The sequence below is a fragment of the Sciurus vulgaris genome, assembly GCF_902686455.1.
Source record: "Sciurus vulgaris genome assembly, chromosome: 15".
NCBI classification, from domain to species: Eukaryota; Metazoa; Chordata; class Mammalia; order Rodentia; family Sciuridae; genus Sciurus; species Sciurus vulgaris.
In genome coordinates, this window is record NC_136476.1 from 67,819,741 (window position 1) to 67,846,507 (window position 26,767).

Genomic DNA, 26,767 nt, shown 5'->3' on the forward strand with positions numbered 1-26,767 from the left:
ACTTTATTTATGGACACTGAAATTTAAATTTCACATAGTTTTTTGTGTGTTACGAAACATTTTCCCAACTATTTTATAGCATAAAATCTGTCCTTAGCTTGCAGGTCATATAAAAATAGGTGGATTTGGCTGATGGGCCTTAGACTGTGAATTGTTTTATTATTTACATGGCTTTGCACGTTCCATTATTAAACAGCATAATAAAAAACAATCTGTGAAATATGAGCTTTAAAACTTTAATTGTAGAATTAGAGAATTTGCTATGTAGCTAGAATGTGAATGGGCTCTGCTCATGTAGATTCATGAAACATCTGGCTCCTAGTTTCACACATTTCTTCTGGTAAGTGGTGCCTAATTTCAGACCAGTCACAAACTGCCTCAATTTAACCCACAACTAAACCCTGTTGAGAGTTCAGCATCAAGTAATGTTCATTTGGTGTTCAAAATATAAGTGATTTGTTTCAAAAGGTTTTTCCATAAAAATTTTCTGCTTCCCTTGGTATAGTGAAGGAACACAACTGACATTTTTCTGCACACTCTGGGGTTAAAGGGAGGGTCTAGACACAATATTACAAAGTTAAAATATTTCAGAAATTGAGAGACAATTGGAATACATTAGAGGGAAAGTGAACAATGGAACCCAAAGCATTAATTAGGGAAGATTGATAAGACTCATTAATTATACAACAAATGTTAGGTGAGATTTGGAGTCTAGGAAATCGTGATTTCACTAATTAAAAGAAAAAAAAAGAGATTACATGAGGGGTGGCTAATTGGCAAAGAAGAGTTCAAAGACATTTGCTTTCTAACAATCTTCCACCAATACAAATTTAAAGGTTTAAACTTCTCTTCCAAATAACTTATTGGAACATTATAGATATTTTATCTTTTCTAATACCTTAGTGATACACTGATAAGATTATAATGATGTATCATTGGTAGAGATATATCACTTTTGTCATTAGTCATTAAATCCTTGAGCAGAAAGACCACTGACTTTATAAACTCTGATAGGAGTAAAACATTTTTATTTTATAAAGTTGTCAAAATTTCTATAAAACCAGAGTTTTATATTTTTTAAAACTCCCCCAATTATCTTATTGATGTAAAGTATTGTCCTAACACATTGTCTTTCCTTTCATGGAGCATAAACCACAATCTTAGGCACTGGAAAGACAACTGATATTGTCTCAGATTGAAAAAAGCAATTCTGGTGGGGAAGAGGGCATGGGAGACGCTGGCTTCCCCTCAGTCTTTAGCCCTCGTAGCTGGGACATAAAGGAGCTCACAGAGGGAAGACACCACGCTACGCAAGCGAGAAAACTCAAATAAGACAAATAGCACTGATCAGAGCCACAAGTGACCAAACACTGATTGAGAATGATTTATTAGGGTCCAATTAGTATGCTTTTAATTTCAAATAGTCCATATCTCCTCCATAAAAAAAGGCACATCAGTAAAAGTCCAAGTCCGTTTCTTTTCCTTTCAGTATAAGATGTTCTGTATTTCGGATAAAGTATGTGCGAGGACACCTTTCTGTTGACTGGTTCCCCACATTCTTTCCACCATGGGCACTTTACAAGTCTACCTTCTCACGTGCTGACCACGCAGACTCCCTCCTTCCTACACAGTCAGTCTTCTTTGAGAGTTCTTCCTCTTAGACGTCCTCCTGACTTCCCCGTACCTGCTTGAAGATCATGTTACTTCCTCTCACTTGTTACACCAAACTGATGCAATCCCTTCTTGACCTTGAGAATGTATTAAACAGGTATCACCTAGGATGGCGGCAGGTGAATCCTGGAGAATACACAGTAGCTAAGTCACATACGTTCATACTCAATCCCTTTGCTATAGACAGAAGGGCCCAAGCTATGCAACACACCAATCCTTTATTCACTCAGCACATTTGATTTCTTTGCATTTTCTTTAATTCTACATTGCAGTTTTGGCCACCAAAAGAGGAAAAACTGGTTCCTCAGCAATCTTTGGAATTGATAGGTATATTAGGGTATCTTAATTATTGTAACTTTCTAATCCATCTCATAATATTAATAGAAGTCACTCTCAACTAAAGTAACCACTGCATTTCTTTTGTACAAGGTAATTGAACTGGCTTTCCTCACAATTGCTACCCAGGTGGTACAAAAGCAGGAAATCCCTTTTTATAAAAGGTAAAAGCATAAGAAGATATTTCACATTTTTTAAAAAATCCTTCATAGGAATAGGTCCCAAGTAAATAATCAATTATATGGACAAAGTTTTATGTACACAATTTTTTGCCACTTTATTATAGTGAAAATTAGAAATAACCTAAATAGTCAACAATATGGAATTGGTTAAATGAACTGAGTTGCATCCATTAAATGGAATATTATATAGCCACTAAAATTATATTTTTGTTAATATTTTTAATGCCATAGTAACATGTGGCAATTCTGCAATTTAAAAAGCTAGTTTTAAAACTGTTTACAGTATGGTCCCAATTACATAAAAAAGTATATAATATACTTATATTGGGAGAACTGTTAAATAATGTTACTTCTGGATTGTGATATAATTGGTAATCATTTTTTTCCTCTTACACATTTCTGCAATTTTCAAGTTTTCTACAATACAAGTATGTATTATTTTATAACTCAGAAAAAAGTTGACTATTAAAAATTTCCTCTGATGTACTGGCAATAAGAATGTACTTGAATATTTTAAATACACAGAAACAAAATTACTTCTATGACTTTTTGGAGTACATATTCTCTTGGCAATAAACTGATCTTCCCGTTTTATACTTTTCACAACATTGTAATAGAAAGGTAATATTGTGATTAGAACATTGTTTCTTTCATAGCCTAAACAAATACTGGTTTTGACAACTAGGTTCTTCTATTTCCTAGAAGATTTAAAATTAGTATTCTTTTATCTTTTTAAGTAAAGCATACTGCATACATACATTACATGCATGCTTTCTAAACAAAAAATAATTCTAATTTACAATTTTCCTACATAGGAAAAAATTGAAATTACGGTAGTTTAACAGTCTATTGTCTTATCCATCACAAACATGCTGATAGACATAAACGTGTTTATTAAATGAAATGCATCTTGGAAAATAAAAAAGAGAAGCCTGTATGTAAATGAAGTTATGGACTCAGTTGGTCAGAATTTATTCTGACTTGCACCAAACCACACGAAAAGCTTTCAAGCCTAGTTAGTGTCGTCTGAATGGACACGCCTCCATTCCTCAATTCCACGGCAGTAACTCCACTTTCTACCTTCGAAAGGAATGGGGATCAGGATGAGGGTTGTCATGTAAGCTAATTTTCGATATACATCAAGTCTCGTGGGGTCTAGGAACAAATACTGCCATTGGTTAGTGTTTAAGTATCAGAGTTGCTTTCCTTCCTCTCACTCCCCACCTCACCCTGGCAACTGGGTGGGGGGAGGCCATTCATCTCTCCATAGAAGACAGCTGGCTTCGCATCTTACTTTCCTTTCTAAACCACAGAGTGGTCATTGCTGTGAACTCCAGCCAAGATGGTGTGGTTGAGGGAGGAAGCCGAGCGGTCTGAGCCCTCTGTGGGGCCATTGGTGTTCTCGCTGCGCTGACAACAGAGGATCTGTCTGAAGGTGGCGCTCATCTCCTTGTCCCGGTAGGAATAGATGATGGGGTTCATGGCAGAGTTGAATTCAGCAAGGAGGAGGAAAAATTTCTCATAAGCCAGAACATCGCACTGTGGACAACACACATCTAGCAGGAGCAAGACCAGTCCAGGAGTCCAGCAGATGATAAAGGCACCTATGAGGACAGGGTGAGGGACCGGGAGGATTAAAACAGAGAGAATGAAAAAATATTAAGAAATGATTTCAGTTCGACATAAAAATACTGAGATTGGAAACCATTTATCATTACTACCAATAAAACATTATTTTCTGAAATAATCAGAAAAAAATTAATCAGAAAAAAATTTAATCAACTTTCATTAATTCATATCCTACTAAAGTGAGTATTTATGAGACAATGATGATGATTATTTTGAGCAAAACACAAGTTTGATAAGCAACTGAGATATTCAGGATCCACCACCTCTTATAAAAAGACATGATTTTTAATAGCAATGGGGTGTTTTCAGGCAAAAGATAAGCACTAATGACAAATGTCCATTAATGTGTAGCGAAGGCATACTTTCTGATTTCAGTTTGCCTGGGCTCAAGTGCTTGCTTTGCTCTTTAATGAGTTAACTTAGGTGAATTACTTTTTCACCCCATTTTTCTCATCTGAAAAATAGATGATTATATTTTACCTCATGAGACTTGTTGTAAGAATTAAATAAATGCTAAGAAAATAACTGCCTGTACATATTAAAATGACAATAATAATAGTGCTATTACCTGTTCAATTGAATAGTCCTGGCTAGAAATAGTAATTTTAATCCATGGAATGTACATTTTATTTTTATTCAGTAATCATTTACATTTTGCTTTGATATATTCTTTCCAAATAACAACTCACTTAATCGTTACAACTGCCTACATAACATATTTTGACTAAGAAACACCATTGCACATAAGAAAAAACTAAAGCCCCAAGAGTTTAAATACCTTGCTCAAGGCCACAGGACTGGAAAGTGGCAGACAGGAGACGAATCCTAACCTTTCTGCTCTTAGAGGATGGCTTCAGAGTCCATGTTCTAGAAAATACTACCTTATTCTTCCATTTCTTGAAACTAATAAAATTAAGTACTTTAAACCAAATTATATGTTTCAAATTTTCTAATATTAATCAACTTTGTTCTCTTTCCCAATTTTTCTGAATTGAGATTTTACTATACTCTTAAGGGAAATGGAAATATACAATATATTTTTAATTCCATTTTATTTTGTTTCTTAAGTCACTTATTTGGATCACAGGGAAAATGAAGGCTGAGAAATATCATTAAAATCTACCACCAGGTTACCTCAGGATCTCCAGGGATCCTTGATTGAAAAGACATGAGCCAATGTGACCAGTGGACACCATCATGTCCCATTACACCTGACCTAATAGGCTCCGTATGAACAGTCGGGCTGCCTGATGAGCAGATGGGGAACAGCATGGTCCCAGAAGTGCAACTGAATCTTTAGATTTCAATGGTGCTGGCCTCGGTAGATGCAGGCCTCCTTGGGCTGAAGTCTTGGATTTGGACTAGCCTCAAGTTATGAGTTTCCCAAAATATAAACAAACGAGATTTAGTCTCCAAACAGCCCAGTTTTGAATGTGAGCTTTCTCTTTTGAATCTTTTCAGCAGGGAACTGAAAATAAAGTAAGGAGAAAAGTACCTCCACAAGCTCTTTGTTCTACAACACAAATGTGTATTGGTTTTAAACTGCTGTTCACTTTGAAGACTGTCCAAGGTGCTTCATTTTCTAATAAACACAATACCTTAGATTTTCCTTAGAGAGAAAAAATAATATTCCAAATATCAGGAGATAATAGCCAAAGAGTTCTTGAACTTCAATAAAAATGTTAATCAAGCATTCATTCCAAGTCCTTGAATTTCCTTTATTGAAAATCACTCAGAAAGCTAAACATAAAGGAAAATCAAAGGAATGCCTCTTGGGTTTCAGAAATAATGCATTATTCATTGAGAAGCCAGGAAGGGAATTATTCTCAGGGTGGAAAATGCCAACATGGAAAAATGCATGGTCTCATTATTCATTTAGTTCGAAACGAAAAACACACACAGGCCCCTCATGAATGGAAGAGCATTCTCTCACGTTTCCTTTCTCCTTACTTTTATCAAAGCTTTAATTGAGCTCAAATCCAGAACTTGATTAGATACTAGCAACATGCAGATATATTTTAAACAGAATGATCTTTTTCTCCTTCCAGACCTTCCATACAGAAGAGAATATTCCTTATTCTCACATATTTGCTCAAGCTGCTTGAATTCATTCAAAAGTGAGAGAATGCACATATCGTCATTTGTTGTTTCTGATTTCTTTCAATGTTAAAACTCAGGAAGAACAAGGTCTTTCCAAAGAGAGCCATGGCCTTAGAAATTAGCCTATTAGACTTAGAGCCCTGCTAGATGGGACACAGGAAATGGGAAAAACCATAGACCAAAAGGAGTGAGTATGTGTGGACACTTCATTGAGGAACTCAGAGGCCTCTCCCCTTTTCCCTCACTGAAAGGGGCTGTTTTTAGAATTATGATTAGGCCCAACCACACTGTGTTTGAATCTTTGAGACTTAATCAAATAATTCCAGTGACTCATATAGTACAGGCCTCAGAAATCGATATTCAAAACCAATCGCACAGAATTTCCCCTTCTTCTTCCTTCCTTTCTCTTTCGCAGAGGTGTCAAGGATCAAACTGACCAAAAGATGAGGACATACTAAACAAGGGGAGTAGAGGGACTGGAATATTACAAGGTGGTTAGGCTTTTAAACCACAGTGAATGAATATTCTGATATAAATTTGCTCAAATTATGGATTTTTCCTCTGAGCTTCTAAAAACAAATCACACCCAAGCCCCTTTAATAAGAAGTAGCCAACCATAACTAAATCAGAATATAAGACTTGAGAGCTATATCAACACACAAGTATACATCTGTTAAACATGTTGATGATATAAAAAAAAAATCCTCCATTTCAGCTCTATAATGGAGTGAAGTAATAGCTCCGGGCCTACTCCACAGGGCTCAGGGAGGATCCAACTTGCAAAAGCCCTCCTAAAATTGCACATGTACCTATTACCTATTGTCACCGTGAGTTGACCACAGCGCACAGAAAGACCTCCCCCAGGGCAGAACTTCAAAGCATGATTGGACCAGTAAGACCTGGCATTTCCAAAAGCTCTGAGACAGTATCATCCTGATTATGAGGGGATCCGGGGACTTGCACTTGCATGTGAGCAGGAAAACCAGAAATGAGAGAGAGAGGGAGCAAAGAAAGCATCAGAGCCCCAGGAGAATTGAGTGGTACAAGAGTCAACACCTACCAAAATGAGGAATAAAATAACATGGTATGCAGCAGGAAGGGGGCTTTTGGTTGTTTTATTTCCAGCACATTTCTGAGGGAGGAATTCTTACAGATCATGACAAAAAACCAAGAAATGGTATGCAACAGTATGAAAGTAAGAGGAAGTATAAATAGTTTATGGTCATTTATTATAAAGTCGGAAGCAGAAGTGGCAGAAGCTGAGATATCCAAGGTCACGAAGGCCTTTTGGTATCTGGCTAAGACATCTGAAAAGTTTCCAGTCCAGTGTTGGTCCTCACCCCTAGCCACAAGTAACAACAGCCTACAGTGCTTATAAGAAATAATGACCTTCACCCACCCTTCCCCTGTGGGGTTTTAACCCTATTGACCTTACCATTCAAGACACAACATTAGTGACAGAGCAGAAGACGACAATGATCAAGAAAAGCTGAAAAAAGATTTGGATATTTCCAAAGGCTAGAAGGGAAGTAAGGAGAGCCTGAATGAGGGCAGTGGCATGAGGAAACATGGGTAGGGAAGGCTGGAAGAGCATTCAGGAGGCAGACCCCATGTGATGGTGGGAAAGGTGAGTGCAGGATGACTTCGAGATTTTCAAGTGGGGTGAAGGAGGGACGGTGGCACCTTTCACTGAGGGAGGAAAGCACAGGAGAAAGTGTGGACTGGTGCTTTGTTAGAGGAGGAAAGGAGTGTTTTCAGACTGGAGTACTCGCAAGAAAGACACCGTAAGGACATCATAATGGGCTCAGAGCAGTCTGAGTGCTGGGCAAATTGTCTCCCAGTGTGCAGAACATTCCACCTGATTTGCCAGTGTTATAAGGAGCCTGGGGAGGAGGCTATTCAAGACATGCTCACGGGTTGCTCCTCCTTGAACAAGCTTCATTCCTTTCTTCTACATCTGTCAAAGCAATCTGGGAGGGCTGGGTGCCCACAAAAATGGAGGGAAGGGTGCTGGAATGTAGCCTCAAAGGCCAGGGAGGAAAGGGGCTGTTCTGAAACAACAGGTCACAGCTGCAGACCAAGATCATATTACCACACCTTCACTGAGCTACGGCAGCCCATCAGCTGAATAATGCTTACCATCTGGTTTCACAATTAGTCTTCTTTTTTTTCTAGAATGACTTTTTTCCTAACTAGTTGAACTTTGCTTCTTTGCTTATATATGGAAAGCAAAAACCAAAGTTAAAGAGGAAAAATGGCCTCACCAGAGAAGACCTTGTGGGAGAAAAACCCAAGCTTTTTGATAAGGAAATTAAAAAAGAAAACAGAAAGCATTTCCAGTGTGATGAACAAAATTGTGCCTTTATAAAAAATTCAGACATCCCACAGATCCAAAAGAAGTCAAGGTAAATCAATCTACACCAGCCCTGAGCCCACACTAGTCTCTTCTTGGCCCCACTCTGTTTCTGAAATGAGGATTTCAGAAACTGTCTCAGAAGTTTATGGTGGGGATCAAGTGAGAAAATAAATGCTTTAATATAGAAACTGGTTTTACTGGTGCCACTTAATTGTGTATTCCCTCAGGGTAGGTAGATTGGTATCCCAAAATCCAATCAAATTCAACTCTTTAGCTAAGTAAGTTGTTGTTTCTGCTATGAAGGTACATGGTAAGATATGAAATCCTTTTACATTATGTATCCTAACCCAAGCTATGTTAGCCCACAGATCATAGATATGGAGCTTATTGCTCAGTTTTGCAGCTATAGGGTCATTAAAATGAGGCTGCATGTGATGGCTTTTGGAGATCAAAGCTTTTTCTGAAAGAATATCCTAGATAATTATAAAATATTTTTTTTCTTGACCATTGAAAAGACAGAATTCATTTGACTGAGATATATCCACTGTAAGTTATTTCTTTCTTGAAAATTTTACTCCATCTTGCTCAGTGCCAGGCACTCCCACTTCTGCCTGGTGCTGACGGTGAAAGCTGCAGACATGGGAAGTTCCATGACTCATGCACTGTGTGACATGCCCTAGTGTTTCCAGGGCTTGCTCCAGAGAGCAATATTCACCTTTCAGAGAAGGGCATTAACACACACCCAACTCTAAAGCAGACTAAATACTCACATTCTGGGAGTCAGTTTTGGTCCTATCATACTGTCTTGATCCACACAATGGTGCCTTTCCTATACACAAGAGAATGTCAAAGCTACCTTGTGCAGGAACTACCTACTCTCCTTAACATCAAGCAGCGAGTATCTCGTGTGCATATTTTCTGTTCCTACAACAGACTCTCGATCTCCTGCAATGGTGCATAGGAAAGTGCACATTGAGGTGACCTTTGTGCTAGTGTCATATCTTAAAGAAGAATATTCTGTGTTGAACAGCCAGCAGAAACTACTTCTCTACTGCAGCTATCCAAGTCAAGTGAGCAGTACCTTTCATCTGCCTGTTGTAACAGGCTTCTAATCAATTCTTCCTCCATGTTCTTCCCTGAAGTCAGCTTGTACATAATAGCCAGAATGTTCTTTCAAAAGCATAACTCAACTCACATTATGTCACTTTCCTACTTTAAATCCTCCAAAATCTTCCCATTTAAAATCTTTATGCTGGTCCATAATGCCTTACACGTGACTGGTCCACTCAGCGGTGGGACCTATGACTTCACTGACGTGTTTATGAAGGTCAGAGTGGATGTGGCAGACCTGAGAGGTCTACACCTTGTCATGTCCCAGAATGCTGGCAAGGGGAGTAAAAGAGTGGCTGCCCTGGGCTGGGCCACTGCCAACCTGTACCCCCTCAGGATCAGAGCCCAGGGTATTGAGGTTGACAGAAAATACATCCAGATGACATTGACTCCATCATCAGTCTGGTTCATTACACTGTCACATCTGCCCAGGTCTGGATGACAACACACCTTCCAGCTGGCTGTCCTGCTGATGTTCCTTAGTGTCTACAAGGCCTCTGTCATGGAGTTCGCCTCTGCTCTCTGGGCGGTTGGACAGTCCTGCTGACTGAGCATGGTAACGGGAAGCACCTTGGCCCTTTAGGTTGCCATCATCAATGTACACTCAGGCCTGGTATGCAAGGCGTGGACAGCCTTTTCCCAGCCTCTCTCCGGGTTTTAGTAAACAGGATTTGGGGGCAGGGAAACTCACTCATTTACCAGGTTCTAGGCACACCATCTAAGCTCATTTGTGACTAAGGAGCTCTGTGTTTACCAGTTCTGCTGGGAATATGCTTCTGTAGTTATTTGTGTTTACCTATCACTGAATGTCACTTCTTCCAAAAGGTCACCCTTGGCTACCCTAGCTAACGTAGCAGCACACCATCACTACCAGCACATTATCTCATTTTACTGTCTTCATATTCCTTATCTGTACTCCAAATTATCTTGTTTATTGGTTTGCATGCAACAAGAATATAAGCTTCATGGAAGAAGGAACACCCATGTCTGTGTCTCTGGCATCTAGAACAGTGCCTGGTATAAAGCCGGCACTCAATATGCCTTCTGCTGAATAATGAGCAAGTCACAGCCTACTGACTAAAAGAGACATCCAAAACAAGGAAGAGTGAGTAGTGGACACAACACTGCACTCTAATTGGAAAATAAACGTTATCTACAGTGTGCAGGTCTTTGAATGAATGCTACAGGGCATTCAAAGGGGCACCAGGGGCAGACTTTTTTTTTAACACCTGACTTTGTTACTACAGCATAAATGAACCTATTGTGATTAATATTGACAGGTGTCAAATTGTCTATGGAACCCACTTAGTACCAGAACACTAGGATGAGTCAGGAACCAAGGGAAACCTGGCCCAGTCATGTTTCTGCTACAAGAATGGGTCAAGAGGATGATGCTGCCCCCAAGAAACATGTCTCTAATCCAGACTCTCATGTTTCTAGATAGTCTGCACCAGACCTAGATTCTATAGTAGCTGTCTGGGAAAATCCCTAATTCACACAACTCACCTTTGTGTTAATCCCTCAAGATCCCAAGTTCCATGCAGGTATCTGGCCATGTTTAAGTCTCACATTCATACTATAGCTATCAGAGAGGGTGGGGAGAGAATATATCCTCCAGCACATAAGGTCTTCTAATTTCTTAAAATATAAGTTCAGTTCCTAACTATTCATCATCATAATCAGTGTCGACTGCAATATTAAACTTGAATATTCACGTTTATCCCAAGTCATAGGTGCAGTTTTGGCACAGGAACTTCAAATTGGTGAGTTGTTTTTATGTATTTATGTCTCATAATTTGTAATACTGTTTACTTAGCTCAAGGGAACACTTCTAATTTATGAAAGCAAGATAGGGATAATTCTCATTGATCTAATTTTTATTCCCAACATTGTACATTTGTTCCTTTACTTGTAGTGACAGATATGTGAAACTAATGACTTCTTTGCATCCTGATGTCTATTTTTTCTCTTTTAGGTGATTTTGAAAATAGAGAAAAAACATGAGAAAATTTTAAAAGTCATTTATAATCTTTCTATCTAGAGAACTGAACTTTAGTATATGATCTTGTACTTTTCAGATGTTGCTTCTTTGAATTCTAAAAATTGTGCCTTTTCTCTGGTTGCATATGAAAATAATATAGAAAAGTTGAAAAATTAAATTCATATTCTCACCTTAACTCTATACTAACATTTGTGTGTACTTCATATAAATTTAAGACACATATCCTTTCTCTCCATTTATGAAATTGTAATCATACTACTTAAACAGTTTTATATAATAATCTTACCATGAATATTACATTGCAGACATTTTTATATTATTAAATAGTATTTCCAAACATGAATTCTCCTGGCTGCATATAAATACCATAACTGTATGGATAGAAGTTAAGAACACTTCCATTTTCCTGTTAAGTTTTGAGTGTCTATTTTTATACATGAAATATTTAACTATATCTTCTTACTTTAAGCAAAGATTCCAAGAAGAAGTTTTATTGGGTAATATGTGTAAACATTTTTTGGCTATTGTAAATTTGGTAAAACTGCCCTTCAGAATGGTTATTCAGATCTAGGTCCCTGAAAGCAGCATATTTGAATGATTGATGCAACCTTTGAGGATGTTGACCTGACCACAGTGGTTTTTTACAAAATATCTTCATCAATCTGAGAGGGAAAAAAAATCCCCCAAATCCCACAACATATTAATTGAATAGTAATGAGATCAAGTATTTTCTTCATGTTTCCTGGCCTTTGAATTTGTATTTTTGTGAGCTGCTCAGGTGCTTTGCCCATCTTTGAACTTGAATGTTAGTGCTTTTACTAATGCTCTATTAATTCCTTTATGTTTAAGATGAATAAACTTTTATTGATTACCATAATTGAGCATATTTTCTCATATTTTTAAAACATTTTATGGTTTTTAGATTAATCAAGTTAGTAATTACTTTAGTCTTTTTTAAATTTGTGTTTGTTTAAATTTGTGTTTGTGCCAAAAAATATATTTATCCATATGTGCTTCTAGTTGTTAATAATTTCATGTCTTAATTTTAACTCTTTGACTCTCTGGGAATTTATTTTGGTGAATAATTTATTAACTTATTTTTAGTGTACTTTTTAAATTGACTAATAAAAATTGTACACATTTATGCTTTAAAACATGATGCTTTTTCTTTTGTTTTTGGTACCAGGGATTGAACCCAGGGGCGCTTCACCACTGAGCCACATTCCTAGTCCTTTTTATTTTTTATTTTGAGGCAGGGTCTCACTAAGTCACTTAGGGCCTCGCTAAGTTGCTGAGGTTGGCATCGAACTTGTGATTCTCTGCCTCAGCCTCCCAAGCTGCTGTGATTACAGGTATGTGCCACTGTGCCCAGCTACCATGATGTTTTGATAAGGTGTCCATTGCGGAATAGCTAAATCTAGCTAATATTGCAAATAGCTCATTTTCCCAACAATTTGTCAACTATTTCACATTTACCTGTGTATGTGCAATATGCACCTCTCCACACATATTCTACACATATGCCAGTGTCCTAGACACAATGCTTTCCACTGCATCAACAATCCTGAATGGTGCGCACTACTATCTTCACATAAATTCCATGAGGAAAGGACAGAAAGACAGGAGGAAGGATAAAGAAATAAATGAAGAAACATTTCAGGTTGGGGTTGGGGCTCAGGGGTAGAGTGCTTGCCTAGCACATGTGAGGTACCACATAAAAATAAATAAAATAAAGGTATTGTGTTCACCTACAACTAAAAAAAATTTTTTTTAAGAAGAAGAAACATTTCTTAACCTGAACACTCAGATTGATGAAACTTAATAAATGCTGAGCAGGGAAAACAAATATATGCTTATACATTTTCCTGAAAATTCCAAAGTTTAAGTATAAAGAGAAAATCCTACAAGCTTCAGTGAGTAGGAGCAGGGCAGATAATAAATTACCTACATAGGAAGAAGAATCACAATGGAGTCATGCTTCTCAACTCTGACACTAAATTTTAGAATGGTAGAAAGGTCTCTGCATCATTTTGAAGATCAAGCACTTTCAGCCTGTAATGGTAAATCTTTTTTTCAAGTATGAGGTTTCCTTATGGCTGCATAGATACATGGGTGTTTCACTTTGGATTTGGAATGTCCCTCACGGCCCATTTGGTAAAGGCTTGGTCCCCAGCCTGTGGTGTATTGGGAGGTAGTGGGACCTTTAAAAGGAACGGGGGCCTGGTGGGAGGAAATCAGGTCACTGGAGGTGTGGCCCCACTTGGGATTATTGCACCCTGCCTCATCTCTTTCCTGTTGCTCGCTAGCTGCCACGAGTGAGCGTCTTGTTCCACCGCATGCTCCCCACCGTAATATGCCACCACAGGCCCAAAGGCATGGAGTCAAGTGACCACAGATTGGAAACTTTGAAACCAGGAGCCAAAATAAACATTTCCTCCTTTCAAGTTTTTTATTCCAAGTTATTTGTTGCAGTAACGGAAAGCTAACACGTGATAAAAGTGCAAATATGTGATAAGCAAACTCTGAAAAAAGAAGAAGGGAGTGGACTACTGTTTTTAAAGAGCAAATAAAAACAAGTGAAATGTTGGCATGTGTTTGATTTTAGTGTTCTATAATTAGATATTTGTTATACTGCTGCATATTTTTTGTTTGAATATTTCATATTCAGCTATTGACAAATGTAATATGAAGAAATATGAGAAAATGTAATATGAAGCTAGAATTCATACTGATTCTTTATTTTTAAAATAAGAGAGCAGGTAGAAGAGTAGGAAGCATGTTAAAAGTCTGGTCTTATTTGGAGACCACTGTAGATACTGATTACACCTTGAATTTTTAAAAGTATGCTTTCATTAGTATGACATTAAAAAAAAGATATTTGATGTACAACTCAAACTGCTACAGAAAAAGAAAAATAAGAAAAGAAGAACAAAATAGGAAAATGTATCAAAAGGCAGGAAAAAAAAAAGACACAAACATGCAAAATAGCACACATGCACATGCACATGCACATAAAATAGGATGTCAAGAAGTGGCCCAAGCAAGCCCCTAGGTATCATAAATGTGCTGCACTTCATTCCCTTATTAAAGCACAGAGATTCTCAGATTACAGTAAAAGTGCTTGACTTTTGAACAGCTTTTTGTTTACCCTTGAACTTTTTTTACATTTTATTTTTTTATAAACTTTTATTTGTTTTAGTTATATATGGCAGTACTTATACATTTTGATAAATCATATGTAAATGGAGTATAATTTCTCATTTTTCTGATTATACATGTTGCAGGATCATATCAGTCATGCACTCATTTATGTACATGAGGTAATAATGTTCGTTCACTCAATTGTCCTTCCTACCCGCATATCCCTTCCCTCCCTTCTACCTAACCTAAAGAAACCCTATTCATCTCTAGTGCCCCTCGCCCTTATTGTGAATTAGCATCTGCATATCAGAGAAAACATTTGGTCTTTGGTTTTTTGGATTTGGCTTATTTTGCTTAGCACAATATTCTCCAACTGTATTTACCAGCAAATGCCATAATTTAATTCTTCTTTAAAGCTGAGTAATATTCCATTGTATAGATACCATATTTTCTTTATCCATTCGTCTGTTGAAGGGCATCTAGTTTGGTTCCATAGTTTAGCTATTGTGAGTTGAACTGCTATAAACATTGATGTGGCTGCGGTACGATAGTATGCTGATTTTAAGTCCTTTGAGTATAAACCCAGAAGTGGGATAGCTGGGTCAAATGGTGGGAACATTCCAAGTTTTCTGAGAAATCTCCATGCTGCTTTCCATAATGGTGGCACCAATTCACATTCCCATTAGCCAAGTATAAGTGTACCTTTTTCTCCACATCCTTGACAACATTTATTGTTGCTTGGATTCTTGATAATTGCCATTCTGATTGGAGTGAGATGCAATCTTAGGGTAGTTTTGATTTGCATTTCTCTAATTGTTAGAGATGTTGAACAATTTTTCATATATTTGTTGTTCGACTGTATTTCTTCTTCTGTGAAGAGTCTGTTCAGTTCCTTAGCCCATTTATTGACTGATCCCTTTAACTTCTAATTGCTTTTTCTTCTCCATTTCTCTTTCTCTTATATATTATTTCAGCAGAAGAGTGCCAAATATGTACTTCCAAGTTTTGAATTATGAAATTTCTCCATAATGGTATTTCTTGAAGTTCTCTGATCACCAATAGAATCAATTATTTCTAAGCTGGCCACTCAGTTTCTTTAGGAATTGCTCCTCTTTGCCTATCTAGGTGGAATGTTGTTTCTTGCAACCTCTATCTTTCTCTTTTTTGAGGGGAAGCGGTTCCCTCATTTCCCAGAGTATCCATGAGCATCCTGTCTAGAAGGTTGACATAAGCTCAAAGCCATCTTCTCTCAGAACACTGTCTTCCAGCATTTAGTACTGATGGCAAGTTGGACAGCCTGGGTTCCTTTTGTGTAAAGGCCTTGCATAATATAGCCCTCTTTTACTCTCCAATCTTCATCTTAATCTCCTGCTTTCTGGATATACTAGCTTTTTGGTTCCTTTTAGTTTGTTACAGTTCCTCCAGCATAAGCCATTGTATGGGTTTTTCCTCTCTTCCTGGAGTGTCACCTCCCCACCACTAATCTAATTCCTGCTCACACTTTCCTTGTTGGTAATTCTGGGATACCTTTCCCAATCAAGTCAAAAACTGCCTCCCTATGTGCCATCAGACTAAATAATGCTCCATAACAGAAGTTATCACTGCTGACCTTTATTTTTATTTATGATATGATTACTGATGACCACTTTTCTCCCTCATCAGACTTTTTGCTCACCACTTTGTCTACAGTGCCTAAGAAATTTTTTGGAATACAGTTAAGCTTTTTATAAATATTCGTTGAAAGAATTTTTTAAAAAAGCAAAAGGAAAAATAAAAGCACACATTTGGCCAGCTAACTATCTAGGTCATTAATACATTTTTTAATCCCTCCCTCATACTTGAAACCCTTATTTTTTTTTTTTTCCTTTTATTTTGGGAGATCACCAATGTCACTAGGATATATCTATTTTGTTGTATTATCATTATTCAAAATTCTTTCTTGGCCCTTGATGGGAAATTTTAAGTAAAGTCTCATGTTCTTTAAATTAAAGAACTCTTCCCTATTTTTTTGGGCAATTTTTTCTTCTTTCTTTTTATTTCCTTTGGGACTTCTTACATGGATATTGTATATTTTAGAACATGTATTGAAAATTTGATCCTTAAAGTCTCTTAATTTTTCATTTGGATTTTCAACTCTTTGGTTTTAACTTGGTATTCTGGGAGCAATCTTGGGCCTGTTTTATATATAAAATGTTTGATCTGTAACCATTTGGTTTTTAATCCATTTTGCTATTGGGGAATGCTTTTTGTCTATATATTAGTGATGGGTAAATAAAGGCAAATAATCAGATTTCCTGATTTTCAGGAACATTTTCTTATTCTCTAAGTGGTGGTTTAATACAGAAATGCATCCTAATTTTGTCAGTACGACACCTTGCTGAATCTGTGAAGTCATTAGTTAGAACTTGTTTGAATTTATTTTGTGGTTCCTAAACTATCATTCTTTCCCTGTAAGATGCTGTTTTATTTTCAAATGTACTGGAGGCCTCCACGCTTCAGGGACTATCTGTCCATTTTTCAGAAAATTTTTCTAAACAGGAAAATCCCCTTAATTTGGAAAGACAGCATAATAAATTGCCATCAAAGCCAGTTTTTCCTATATCTAAAACATTCAGTGATGCCATCTAAGTAGGCAAATGTCCTGTTAGACAATCATACCCTCTGAAAGTCTTATGTATAAATAGAGAAACCAGTGTCATGAAAATGCGGGTTGGGGAGATAGCTCATTTGGTAGAATGCTTGCCTTGCAAGCACAAGGCCCTGGGTTCTAACCCCAGCACCGCAAAAAACAAAACAAAAAAAAACCAAAAAACAACAACAACAACAAAAAATAATCAGCAGCAGCATGACCATCTAATTAGCTCCAACAGGCACCAAATTGTACATTCATTCAAGCACAAACACACCACTTCCAGTAGTAGCTAACTCTCAGTAGTAGAATGTGACCCCCAGGTCTCTATAAACATACAAAACAGGAAATGTTTTAATTTGCTTTCAATAAAACCAATATGTACAGCAGTCCAAACCAAGCTAAGATGGGTTGCTGACTCTCCCCTTCTTCCCTGTACATATCCTCTGATTTCTACTCAGCTGTCTTGAGGTAAAAGAGTTGAGGTTAATACTGACTCACCTGAATAATATAACCCATGAAAAATAAAAAAGTAATGCTACTCCAAGGCCTGCCAAAGGATTTTCTTGTAAGCCCTTCCTATTTTCAAATGACAGATATATTTTAAACTTGTAAAACCATATATATAATATAATGACATGACATATATATCTATAGAATGTATATATATGTACATATACCCACACATAAATTCACTGTACACATAACATGCATGCATAAATGTACAATGGAAACAATCCCCTTGTTTCAGTATTTTAAAAAACATGATGAGATTTTTCTTTCACATGCACTTGGTATGAGACCCAACTCAAAAAGATGATACTATATATATTCTTTGTATACAAAATAATTCACCATTCTCAAAATAGTTAAATCTATTTTGATTCCCAAATTTAGTGAAAGACTACTACTTTTTTAAAAAGCAAATTCTCCTTTGCCCTCATTTTAAAAATAATAAATCTTACGTCTCACAGAAAATCAATTGTGTCAACTCCAGACCAACAACATCTAACTTAGAAAATGATACTAAACTTATTGCATGACTGTGGTCCAGCTGTTACCAAGGTGATTTGCATAATATTTATTCCTTTAAAGGATAAATGAAATTCCCCCTAGAATCTTTCCCTAGCAAAAGTTCAACATTAATAGGAAGTTTATAATTGGTTTTGCAACATATTTAATTTTTCAGCTGTAAATTAAGATTCTTTCAAAATGACATAAGTATAAACAAGTACTGAAATCTGACTGAACATGCTCATTGAATGTAGAGGATGACAAAATCCTGTGGATTTTATTCTTCACAATTCATTGGCATGGATCAACAAGATATGTATTACTCAGAAGACAAACGTTAAGGATGAAGAAATGTAATGGAAATTTTACTTGCACTTCGTTTTCTTACTATCAAAATGGTAAAAACAAATCCTCTAAACCAAAAACAAATTCAGAAAATTCTGTGAAATATTTTTGCAACCTAAATACATTTAGTATATATAGTTTTCCTGATGTTCAAAAGACATGAAAAGAACAATGACAGAAATTGTAAATGTGATCTTTGTTTTTGAAATCAGTTATGTCTCCTATGGTTGCCAAATGTCCTGGACTGAGCTTCACAAAGTTCAGATTCTTGGCCAGCAGGAGGGAGGTGCAGTTGGTTCAGCTATAATATGATAGCTGTCTGCCTACAATATCTCCCATTATCAGAAACTTTTTATGAAATAGTTTTTAAAGGGAACCTTAAGAAAGGTTATAAAAATAATTATTCAATTGAGAAGTGGATTTTTATGCTAGAGAATTTCAGATCCACAGTCATAAACAGTTTTTTCCATGAATTTCAGTGATTTTAACTACAACTGTGGATTCAAACATTGGTGGATCAAAACTAACAAAAACACGTCTAAATATATAAACAAATTATTAGGAGCACATAAATCCTAAGCAAAAGTCAATTCATCTATCTAAAGCCATCAAAATAGATAGCAACAATTTCTGGGAATTTATCCTATAGATGTATTCACACATGCAACTGTGTGAATGTGCAAAGAAGTCTTTAAAATATTGTTTATTCAAAAAAATCAGAAATGACTTAGACAACCATAAAGAAGTAAAATAAACTACACTGAACCCATAAAGTAGAATCATACTCAACTACTAAAGGTTAAGATATTTTGTCTTTTCTGATACCAAATGATCCACAAGATAGATAATTAAGTAAAAAAAAAATTGATGTATTTACAAAAAGTATAGTTAAGCTACTAATTATGCTTTGACAAGAGCAACAATAACAAAAAAGTATGCACACACAGATGTCCTTTTATAAGCCCCGATTGAGGGTATTAGTCAATTCATTTTAGAAATGTTTTGAACAAGAAATCATAAAAATGATACATGAAACATGTCATTTGGCTTAACAAATAAATTCGTATTCATCTGCCAACCCTTTGATGGAGAGCCAAGGCTTTTTATTTGAACATGGGTCTCTTGCCTGAGGTTCTGTGTCATCTTCTAAGCAAAAGTCCCACCAGTTAAGCATCACATACCACTTCCACTTTGCCTTCTTCAACACGGAGTCAGCACTTAAAATTTTTGTAAAGCAATTTGAGTGCAAAAGCCTTGTTGAATTTTTTATGGTTTCTCTAAACTCTAGTAGCTCTTTTCTCCAGCTATTTTAAAGCAACTTTTTTTGTAACTTGAATATTAATAAAGCATTCACAGAAATAACATTTTCTGTTTTGAACTCATTTGTGCTAGATAATACAATACTTAACAGGTTATATAATTATGATAAGCTGATATAAACGGTTTTAGGAGCAATTGATTCTTGGTAACTGTCAGGAGCTGGATTACTGGCCTTAAGGCTATATTGGGCTAAACTTTCATTTTTTAAAATTCATCCAAATATATGAGAGTCTAATATACGTCACGTATTGTTCTAGGTACGAGGGATACAGCAATGAATCAGAGAAAAAAAAATCTCTGCTTTCATGAATTTATGTTCAGGGAGAGATGAGAAAGACAACTAACAAAATAAGTATAATGCCTTTTAGAGGGAAGATTCATGTAGAAATTATAAGAAAGCAGGGGCAGATATAAAGGGAGTAGTTGGAGGTGCGAGAAGAAATTCACTCAAGATGATGGTGGCTTTGAACACAGGGAAGTGGAATCACTAAATGTATTCTGACAGTAGATCTAATTTGACTTTCTAATTGGACTTTGGGGAGAAGAAAAGTCTAGGGTACCTGAGAACAATTGGGAAATGCATTTAGTGGCAAGGTCCCTGATGACAGTTCAACGGAGCTTTGAGAATAGAAGCCTGATGGGAGCAGGTTCAGGAGAAAATGGGGAAGAAAGGAGATGCAGCACATAAAGATAAATTTGAAGCAGTTTTATTATGAAGGGAAGAGAAAAATGGCTGTGGGCATGAATCTCTGTGTTTTACAAAGCTATGCCTAACACATCAAGTTGATGAAGAGAAAGTAAAAAAATAAGCGTATACTCAGTGTGTGAATACACACATGCCCTCATGCACCTGCATGTTCTCATATATGTAGAGAATATGTCTGGAATGCTATATCATAAATTGGTTACTGCCATGGTTGAGGACTGAAGTGAGAGCAATGACTTGAAATACACTTCTATTAGAATTTTTAACCACTTTAAAATTGACTGTAAATTGTAATCAAGATCACAAATGCCAACATTAAATTTAACAGCAGTTTAGGTTCCTTTTCTGCACAAATTGCGTATTTTGATAAAGAAATAATCAATAGCAATTCTAGTAATAAAAATCACATACGCCAATTAAGTGTGCAAGACCATAATATTGGCATCTGAAGAAACTGAGAGAAATTTCTTTTAATTATGATCAAAGAAATCAATACTTTTTAACAGTAGTTAAAGCCAAAGGATGAATGATATCGCTAATAAGTGGAGGTTGACACATAATGGGGGGGAGGGAAGGGTTAGTGTTAGGGTTAGAGTTAGGGTTAGGGAGGGGGGCAAGTATGGAGGAAGGAAGTACTGTATAGAGGGTAAAGAGGGGTGGGAGAGGTGGGGGGAAGGGAAAAAATAACAGAATGAATCAAACAACGTTACTCTATGTAAATTTATGATTACACAAATGGTATGCCTTTACACCATGTACAAACAGAGAAACAACATGTATCCCATTTGTTTACAATAAAAAATAAATAAATAAATAAATAAATAAATAAAAAAAGGAAGGTGAAATAACCATAGATGATTGAGGAATTCACTCAGACTGATGGAAGTTACATGAAATTATTTTCCAATACATTTTAAAAAATCACTAAAACTGATGCTTTTATAAGGAAATAGAAACTATAAAATTGAGGTAGTAGCTTGAAAATCTGAATATACCCACAAAACAAAAAATGGGAAATATAATTTTTAACAGATTTCCTTCACTGTCTTAAAACTCAGATGAATTTATGGATAAATTTTAGCAAAACCATTAAGGAACATATCAATGTATATGGAATTTTCATTGTTCCCAAGCATTAGCATTTTCTTAAAGTTTCTAATACAATCTAAGAGACCAAAACTATAAGCAAATGGACAAAACCCCCTTCACAAAATTACAGATTAATTTTTCTGTAAATTTTGGAAGCAGGATTAGCTTATGGGATAGAAAAATTGTTTGTGTGTGTGTGTGTTGCTGTTCCATGAATTTCAGGGTATCTAGCACCCTGCCATTACCCCACTGAAAGCTAACAGACACCCACTTCTAGCTTTTACCCTGCAAATCACTGTGGCCAGCAAAAACATGTCCTCAGATTCCTAAATGCCCCTGGAGGGCAGAAAGGGAAGTCCACCCCTTTCTTGGGAACTACTCTACAGACTAGTTAAACTCATGGGGGAAAAAAAATCTGTATCTCTCTGAGTCCAATAGTATAGTAACAATACTAGAATACAACCAGTGTTTTAACACCAGATCTTTTCATGTAATTTGCTATGTCCTTAAGTTAAAAGGAATAAATTATTAACACTAATAAGTTACATGGTAAAACTAATCATTTATTCACATAAAAGGAAGAAATATCACCATGAATCAAATATTAATTAGAACATTTAGTAATCTGAAAACATGGGGAAACTAAATTTATTGGAATAATAAATTAGAAATGAGAAATCTTCTTAGTTAACAGTGATGTACCATGAGTATTTTATTATCATCATGAATAAGAAAAGAACATCAGTTTTCACTGATACTCTAGTCAATAAATTAAGCCAAAAATCAGAGATGAAATATGCAAAAAAGTATTTTTAGATTTTCTAGTTGTTACTAGAAAGGTTAAATACCTGGTAGCCACCCAATTATTGGAAAATTATTTTAATTCAGTAAGACAGGAACATATAAAGTATATATAAATTGAAATACAAAACTAAACAACTTTCTTAAAAATTGAGGTTCCATATGTAGGATGATAATGATATAGCAAAATATATTATTCTTCCATAAAGAAAATTACATTAAGTTTTAAGGAATAACCAAATGAAAAGAGTTATGTGCCATATTCGTGGATGAGAAGACTCAATATTTTTAAAGTAAAAAATTACTTCATTATAAATTTGTACATTAAATGTGTAGGTGGGAGTGAGTTAATGAAAAAGATTTGCCTTACATTAAAACATATCGTCAAACCACAGTTTTAAATTAGTTTGGTATTAACAGAAGGATAAGTGAAGAGATCAGGTGGATACCTGGAGCCTAGAAATGGATCCCCACATTTAACAAAATCTAATATCTACATTTTTAAAGTAGAGAAAAGCTCTATTGTTCTATAAATTATCTTGGAATAATTTCTCTTTGGTGGAGATGGGGAAAGCGAAGTTAGAGTTCCATTATAAATCAATAAAATAAATAATCTAATCAAAAAGCAAAGGATCTGAATAAGTATTTCTCAAAGGAAAACATGAATAACTTTTTCTTTAAAATAAAAAAATTTAATTTGTTCTAATTAGTTATACATGACAGTAGAATGTATTTTGACACTTCATACATAAATGGAGTATAAATTCTCATTCTTACGATTGTACATGAATGGATAATTCCAAGCACATAAAAGGATGCTCAATTTCTTTAGTTCTCAGGGAAATGCAAATTAAAACCACAATGAGATATCATTACACACTCACTAGAATGGCTAAAATTACAGTGAGCCCAGCAAGCAGTGGTTAGGATATATCGGACCTGGGGCTCTCATCACTGCACGTGAGAACACCACATGATAAGAGTACTGTGACCATTTCAAAGGACTTGAAAACACTTTGACCTTTTCTTAAAAAGTTAAACATTCTTAAACCACAAAATTTAGTCAGTCCAGTCCTAAATATTTATCCAAGAGAAAAGAAAGGTATAAAAAATGGACAAAACAAAATCCCCTCCACAAAGTATAGATTAGTTCTTTTCAAAGGGAGCAGGATTGGCTTCAGGGATAGACAGTTGTGCCTGTGGTCGCTCCATGAATGGACGGACATGTTGACACAGACACGTGTCTGAATGTTCACAGTAGTTTTACTGAAACAACCCAAAAGTTTATCAACAGATGAATAGATTAATATATAGTATTTCTAGAAAATGGAATATTTGGCAATAAAAACAATCAATATGCAAAAACATGGTTGATCTTGAAATAATTATGCTGCATTAAAATTCTATATTAGTATGGGTCCAGTTACATAAGATTTTAGAAACTATGAACTAATTTAAAGTGACAAAAAGCAGATCACTTGTTGACTGGGGCAGGAATTCATGTGATGGAAATCACCCAGTCACTGCAGACTGTCTTCTTGGTCCTTTTTTTTTTTTTTTTGGTGAGCTCTTATACTTCAGGGTCTGCTCCCCTAAAGTCTTAATTTTAGACTATCTCATTTGCAAAAGAACTTGAGGTAAGAACAAGTTAATAAGCAGTTTGAAAGGTCTTTTATTTTACTGTACCTCAGGCAGAGGGGAACAAAGAGGAGAGGGCTACCGCAGCCCGCTAGGCCACTCCAGCATCCTACCTAGGTCCATTTCCTTCATTTGCCATTAGCTCCCAGATGTTAGTAAATCATTTGCTTCTAGTTCAGACTGGAGGGAGAAATGGACTTTCTACTTTAACTCAAGTATATACTGCCAATGAACAGTTTCAAGTCTAATTTGTAATTAGTCTCTTCATCATGAACAGTGTTAAACTCTGCAGATACTTGGTAGGGCCCTCATTGTTTTTCAGAACCGTCACTGATAATTTACTTTCAATCAATTTTTATTTCTCAGATACTCCTATTTCTTTAAGTCTCTTGAGGCCTTTCCATTTTTTAACTATGCTAAGTTTAGAAGTGTAATTATATCTTAAATGCATTTTTATATTATATCTTTAATAGTGTCTAGTTGGATTTATTAGGGGCACTTAAAAGGCATCTCAGAATGTGAAATTTAATTGTTTAGTCTGATTACTCAATTACAACTTATTTTGTACTCTCATCCAAAACCTTCATCACCAATTTCCCTGTATTTTTTAGATTTTTGCTCATATGTGCTCAGGGCTGGGTGTCTTAAGTAACAGGATATTTATTGACAAAGTTAGCTGAATCAATTACAGTTCCAAAATTTTTTAAAAAAATTCTTTCTTCAATATGCTCCCATAAACTGCTCTTTGCAGTAAAAGCCTCTATATGCTCAAGCATTCCTAAAAGAGAAGAGGGATAATGATTAAATAAATCCAGATGGCATTTACACTTAGGGTTTCTTTTCCTTTTAGAGTCTGATGTGTAAGATTCAACTAACTGTTCTCAAAAGCCATTTTCCCTAGCTTGGGAAGTTAAGCCAGTGGGGCTGACAAGAGGCAATTGGGAGGAAGGCAGAAGGGGAAGTGGTGGCCCGAGGATGGGGGACCTGCTGACTCACTTTCCCACAGCAGCAAGAGTGGCAAACCGAAACCATGGTATTCATTTAACTCTTCTTCCTCAGTCGTAAAGACACAGGACTTCCACTGGTGGAAGTCCATGATGGCAGCACAATTACAGAGATAGTGAAAAGAGGAGGTGGCGGGGAGGGAAGGAGAGAGAGGAAGATTATGTTTTAATTCTGTTCATAGACAATGATCAGGGATAGAAACACAAGGACCTCAGAATCATTTCTGCTGAAACAAAGCCACTAACTAAATGTATTTGCTTCTATTATGGACACTTAAAGGTTCCCAGTCCCTAAAATAAGTCCCAGAGTAAGACTTACAGTCCATAGACTACTTTCTCCCTGTTCATCCCAGCTAAGTATAAATACAAATCCCAGAAAAAAACACAAGGCAACCAAAGAGAACTCTGAGAGGTTGAAAGAGGAAGGTGAACTGGAACCACTAGACTAGAGGAACACCACAATGACAAGGTGTAACCACAAAAGACCACCCAGGACCAGTGTTTCCAGATCCCCAACCTAGCAGGCAACTCAGGTAGGCTCAGCTCAAACAGGAGTTCAGCAGAACTAGCAAGAGTGATGGATCATTAGCCTTGCTGACTGTAAAGTAACCAGGGAAAGCACTCTCCCTACTTAAGAGGGCCTGATTTTTCTCCCAGTGAGACATAGCAGGTGCCTGAAACCCCAGGAAAGGGATCCTGCCATAGCAAAAGGTTCTGGGAAGTGCTATCCTTGAGGGTGGGGACCAGCTCAACAAATGCCTGATAATCCATTTGTTTTCCCTTTCCCCCACTAGAGGTGTCAGGAAGCCCTTCCCAAGGAATCTGCTCACCCCCACCCCGGGTTGCACCAACAGAGACCAATAGGAGCCCTAGAAGCCCCATATACATCAAGTAGATCAAAACAGCACCACAGTCTCTGAAAACAATTATCCCTGGAAGCACAGCCCACAAAATTAGGTGAGATCCAGTGTACTAAGCTTGAGATGACTACTAAAAGGAAAGATATAAACAGAGCTCTGAGTCTCCTAAAATGATAGCCAAATGTCCAGGTTACAATGAAAAATCACCCATTATACCAAAACCCAGGAAAACCACACCTTGACTGAGAAATGACAACCAGCTTACACTAATACTGAGATTAAACCAGATAAAGGAATTTTTAACAAGATTTTAAAGTGGCTATCATAAAAACACCTTGGCATATAGCAAAATCTTCAGAAATAAGTAAAATGACAAATCTCAGCAAATACTTAGAAGTTATATTTAAAAAAGAATCAAGTAAAAATTATAAAACAAAGAACTTCAATAGTAAAAGTGACTTTAGTGAGTTTGATAAACAAATGAATTGATGATGACAGAAAGCTTGTCAACCTGAAGACAAGAGAATTTTTAGAATTTACTCAATCTGACCAATTTACCAATCTGAGAAAAAGCAGACTGAAACCAAATGAGACATAGAGCCTTAGTATTTGGGGCACAATAACAAAAGTAGACAGATTTATATCATCATTGTCCCAGAAAGAAAGGAAAAAGAGAGTAAGTAGGTTTGAAAAAGTATTAGAAGAAATGACTTAAAATTTTCCAAATATGGAAAAAAAAAATACAAGTCTACAAATTCAAGAACCTGTATGAAATCCCAAATGGACTAGTTGCCCCCTCCCCAAATTAATACCAGGACATTACACAATTAATGT

General features: G+C 36.2%; 1 protein-coding gene across 7 annotated transcripts in view; it reads right to left on the bottom strand.

Annotated features, from left to right (window-relative positions):
• Window positions 1–1,360: 1,360 nt before the first annotated feature.
• Window positions 1,361–26,767, bottom strand: part of LPAR1 (lysophosphatidic acid receptor 1) — a 140,067-nt gene continuing 114,660 nt past the window's right edge. For all 7 annotated transcript variants that reach the window (XM_079112622.1, XM_079112624.1, XM_079112621.1 and 4 more), the window contains one exon: window positions 1,361–3,793. In XM_079112622.1, coding sequence (XP_078968748.1) covers window positions 3,492–3,793 — 302 coding nt within the window. In that variant the 3' untranslated portion in view covers window positions 1,361–3,491. The remainder of the gene's footprint in view (window positions 3,794–26,767) is intronic.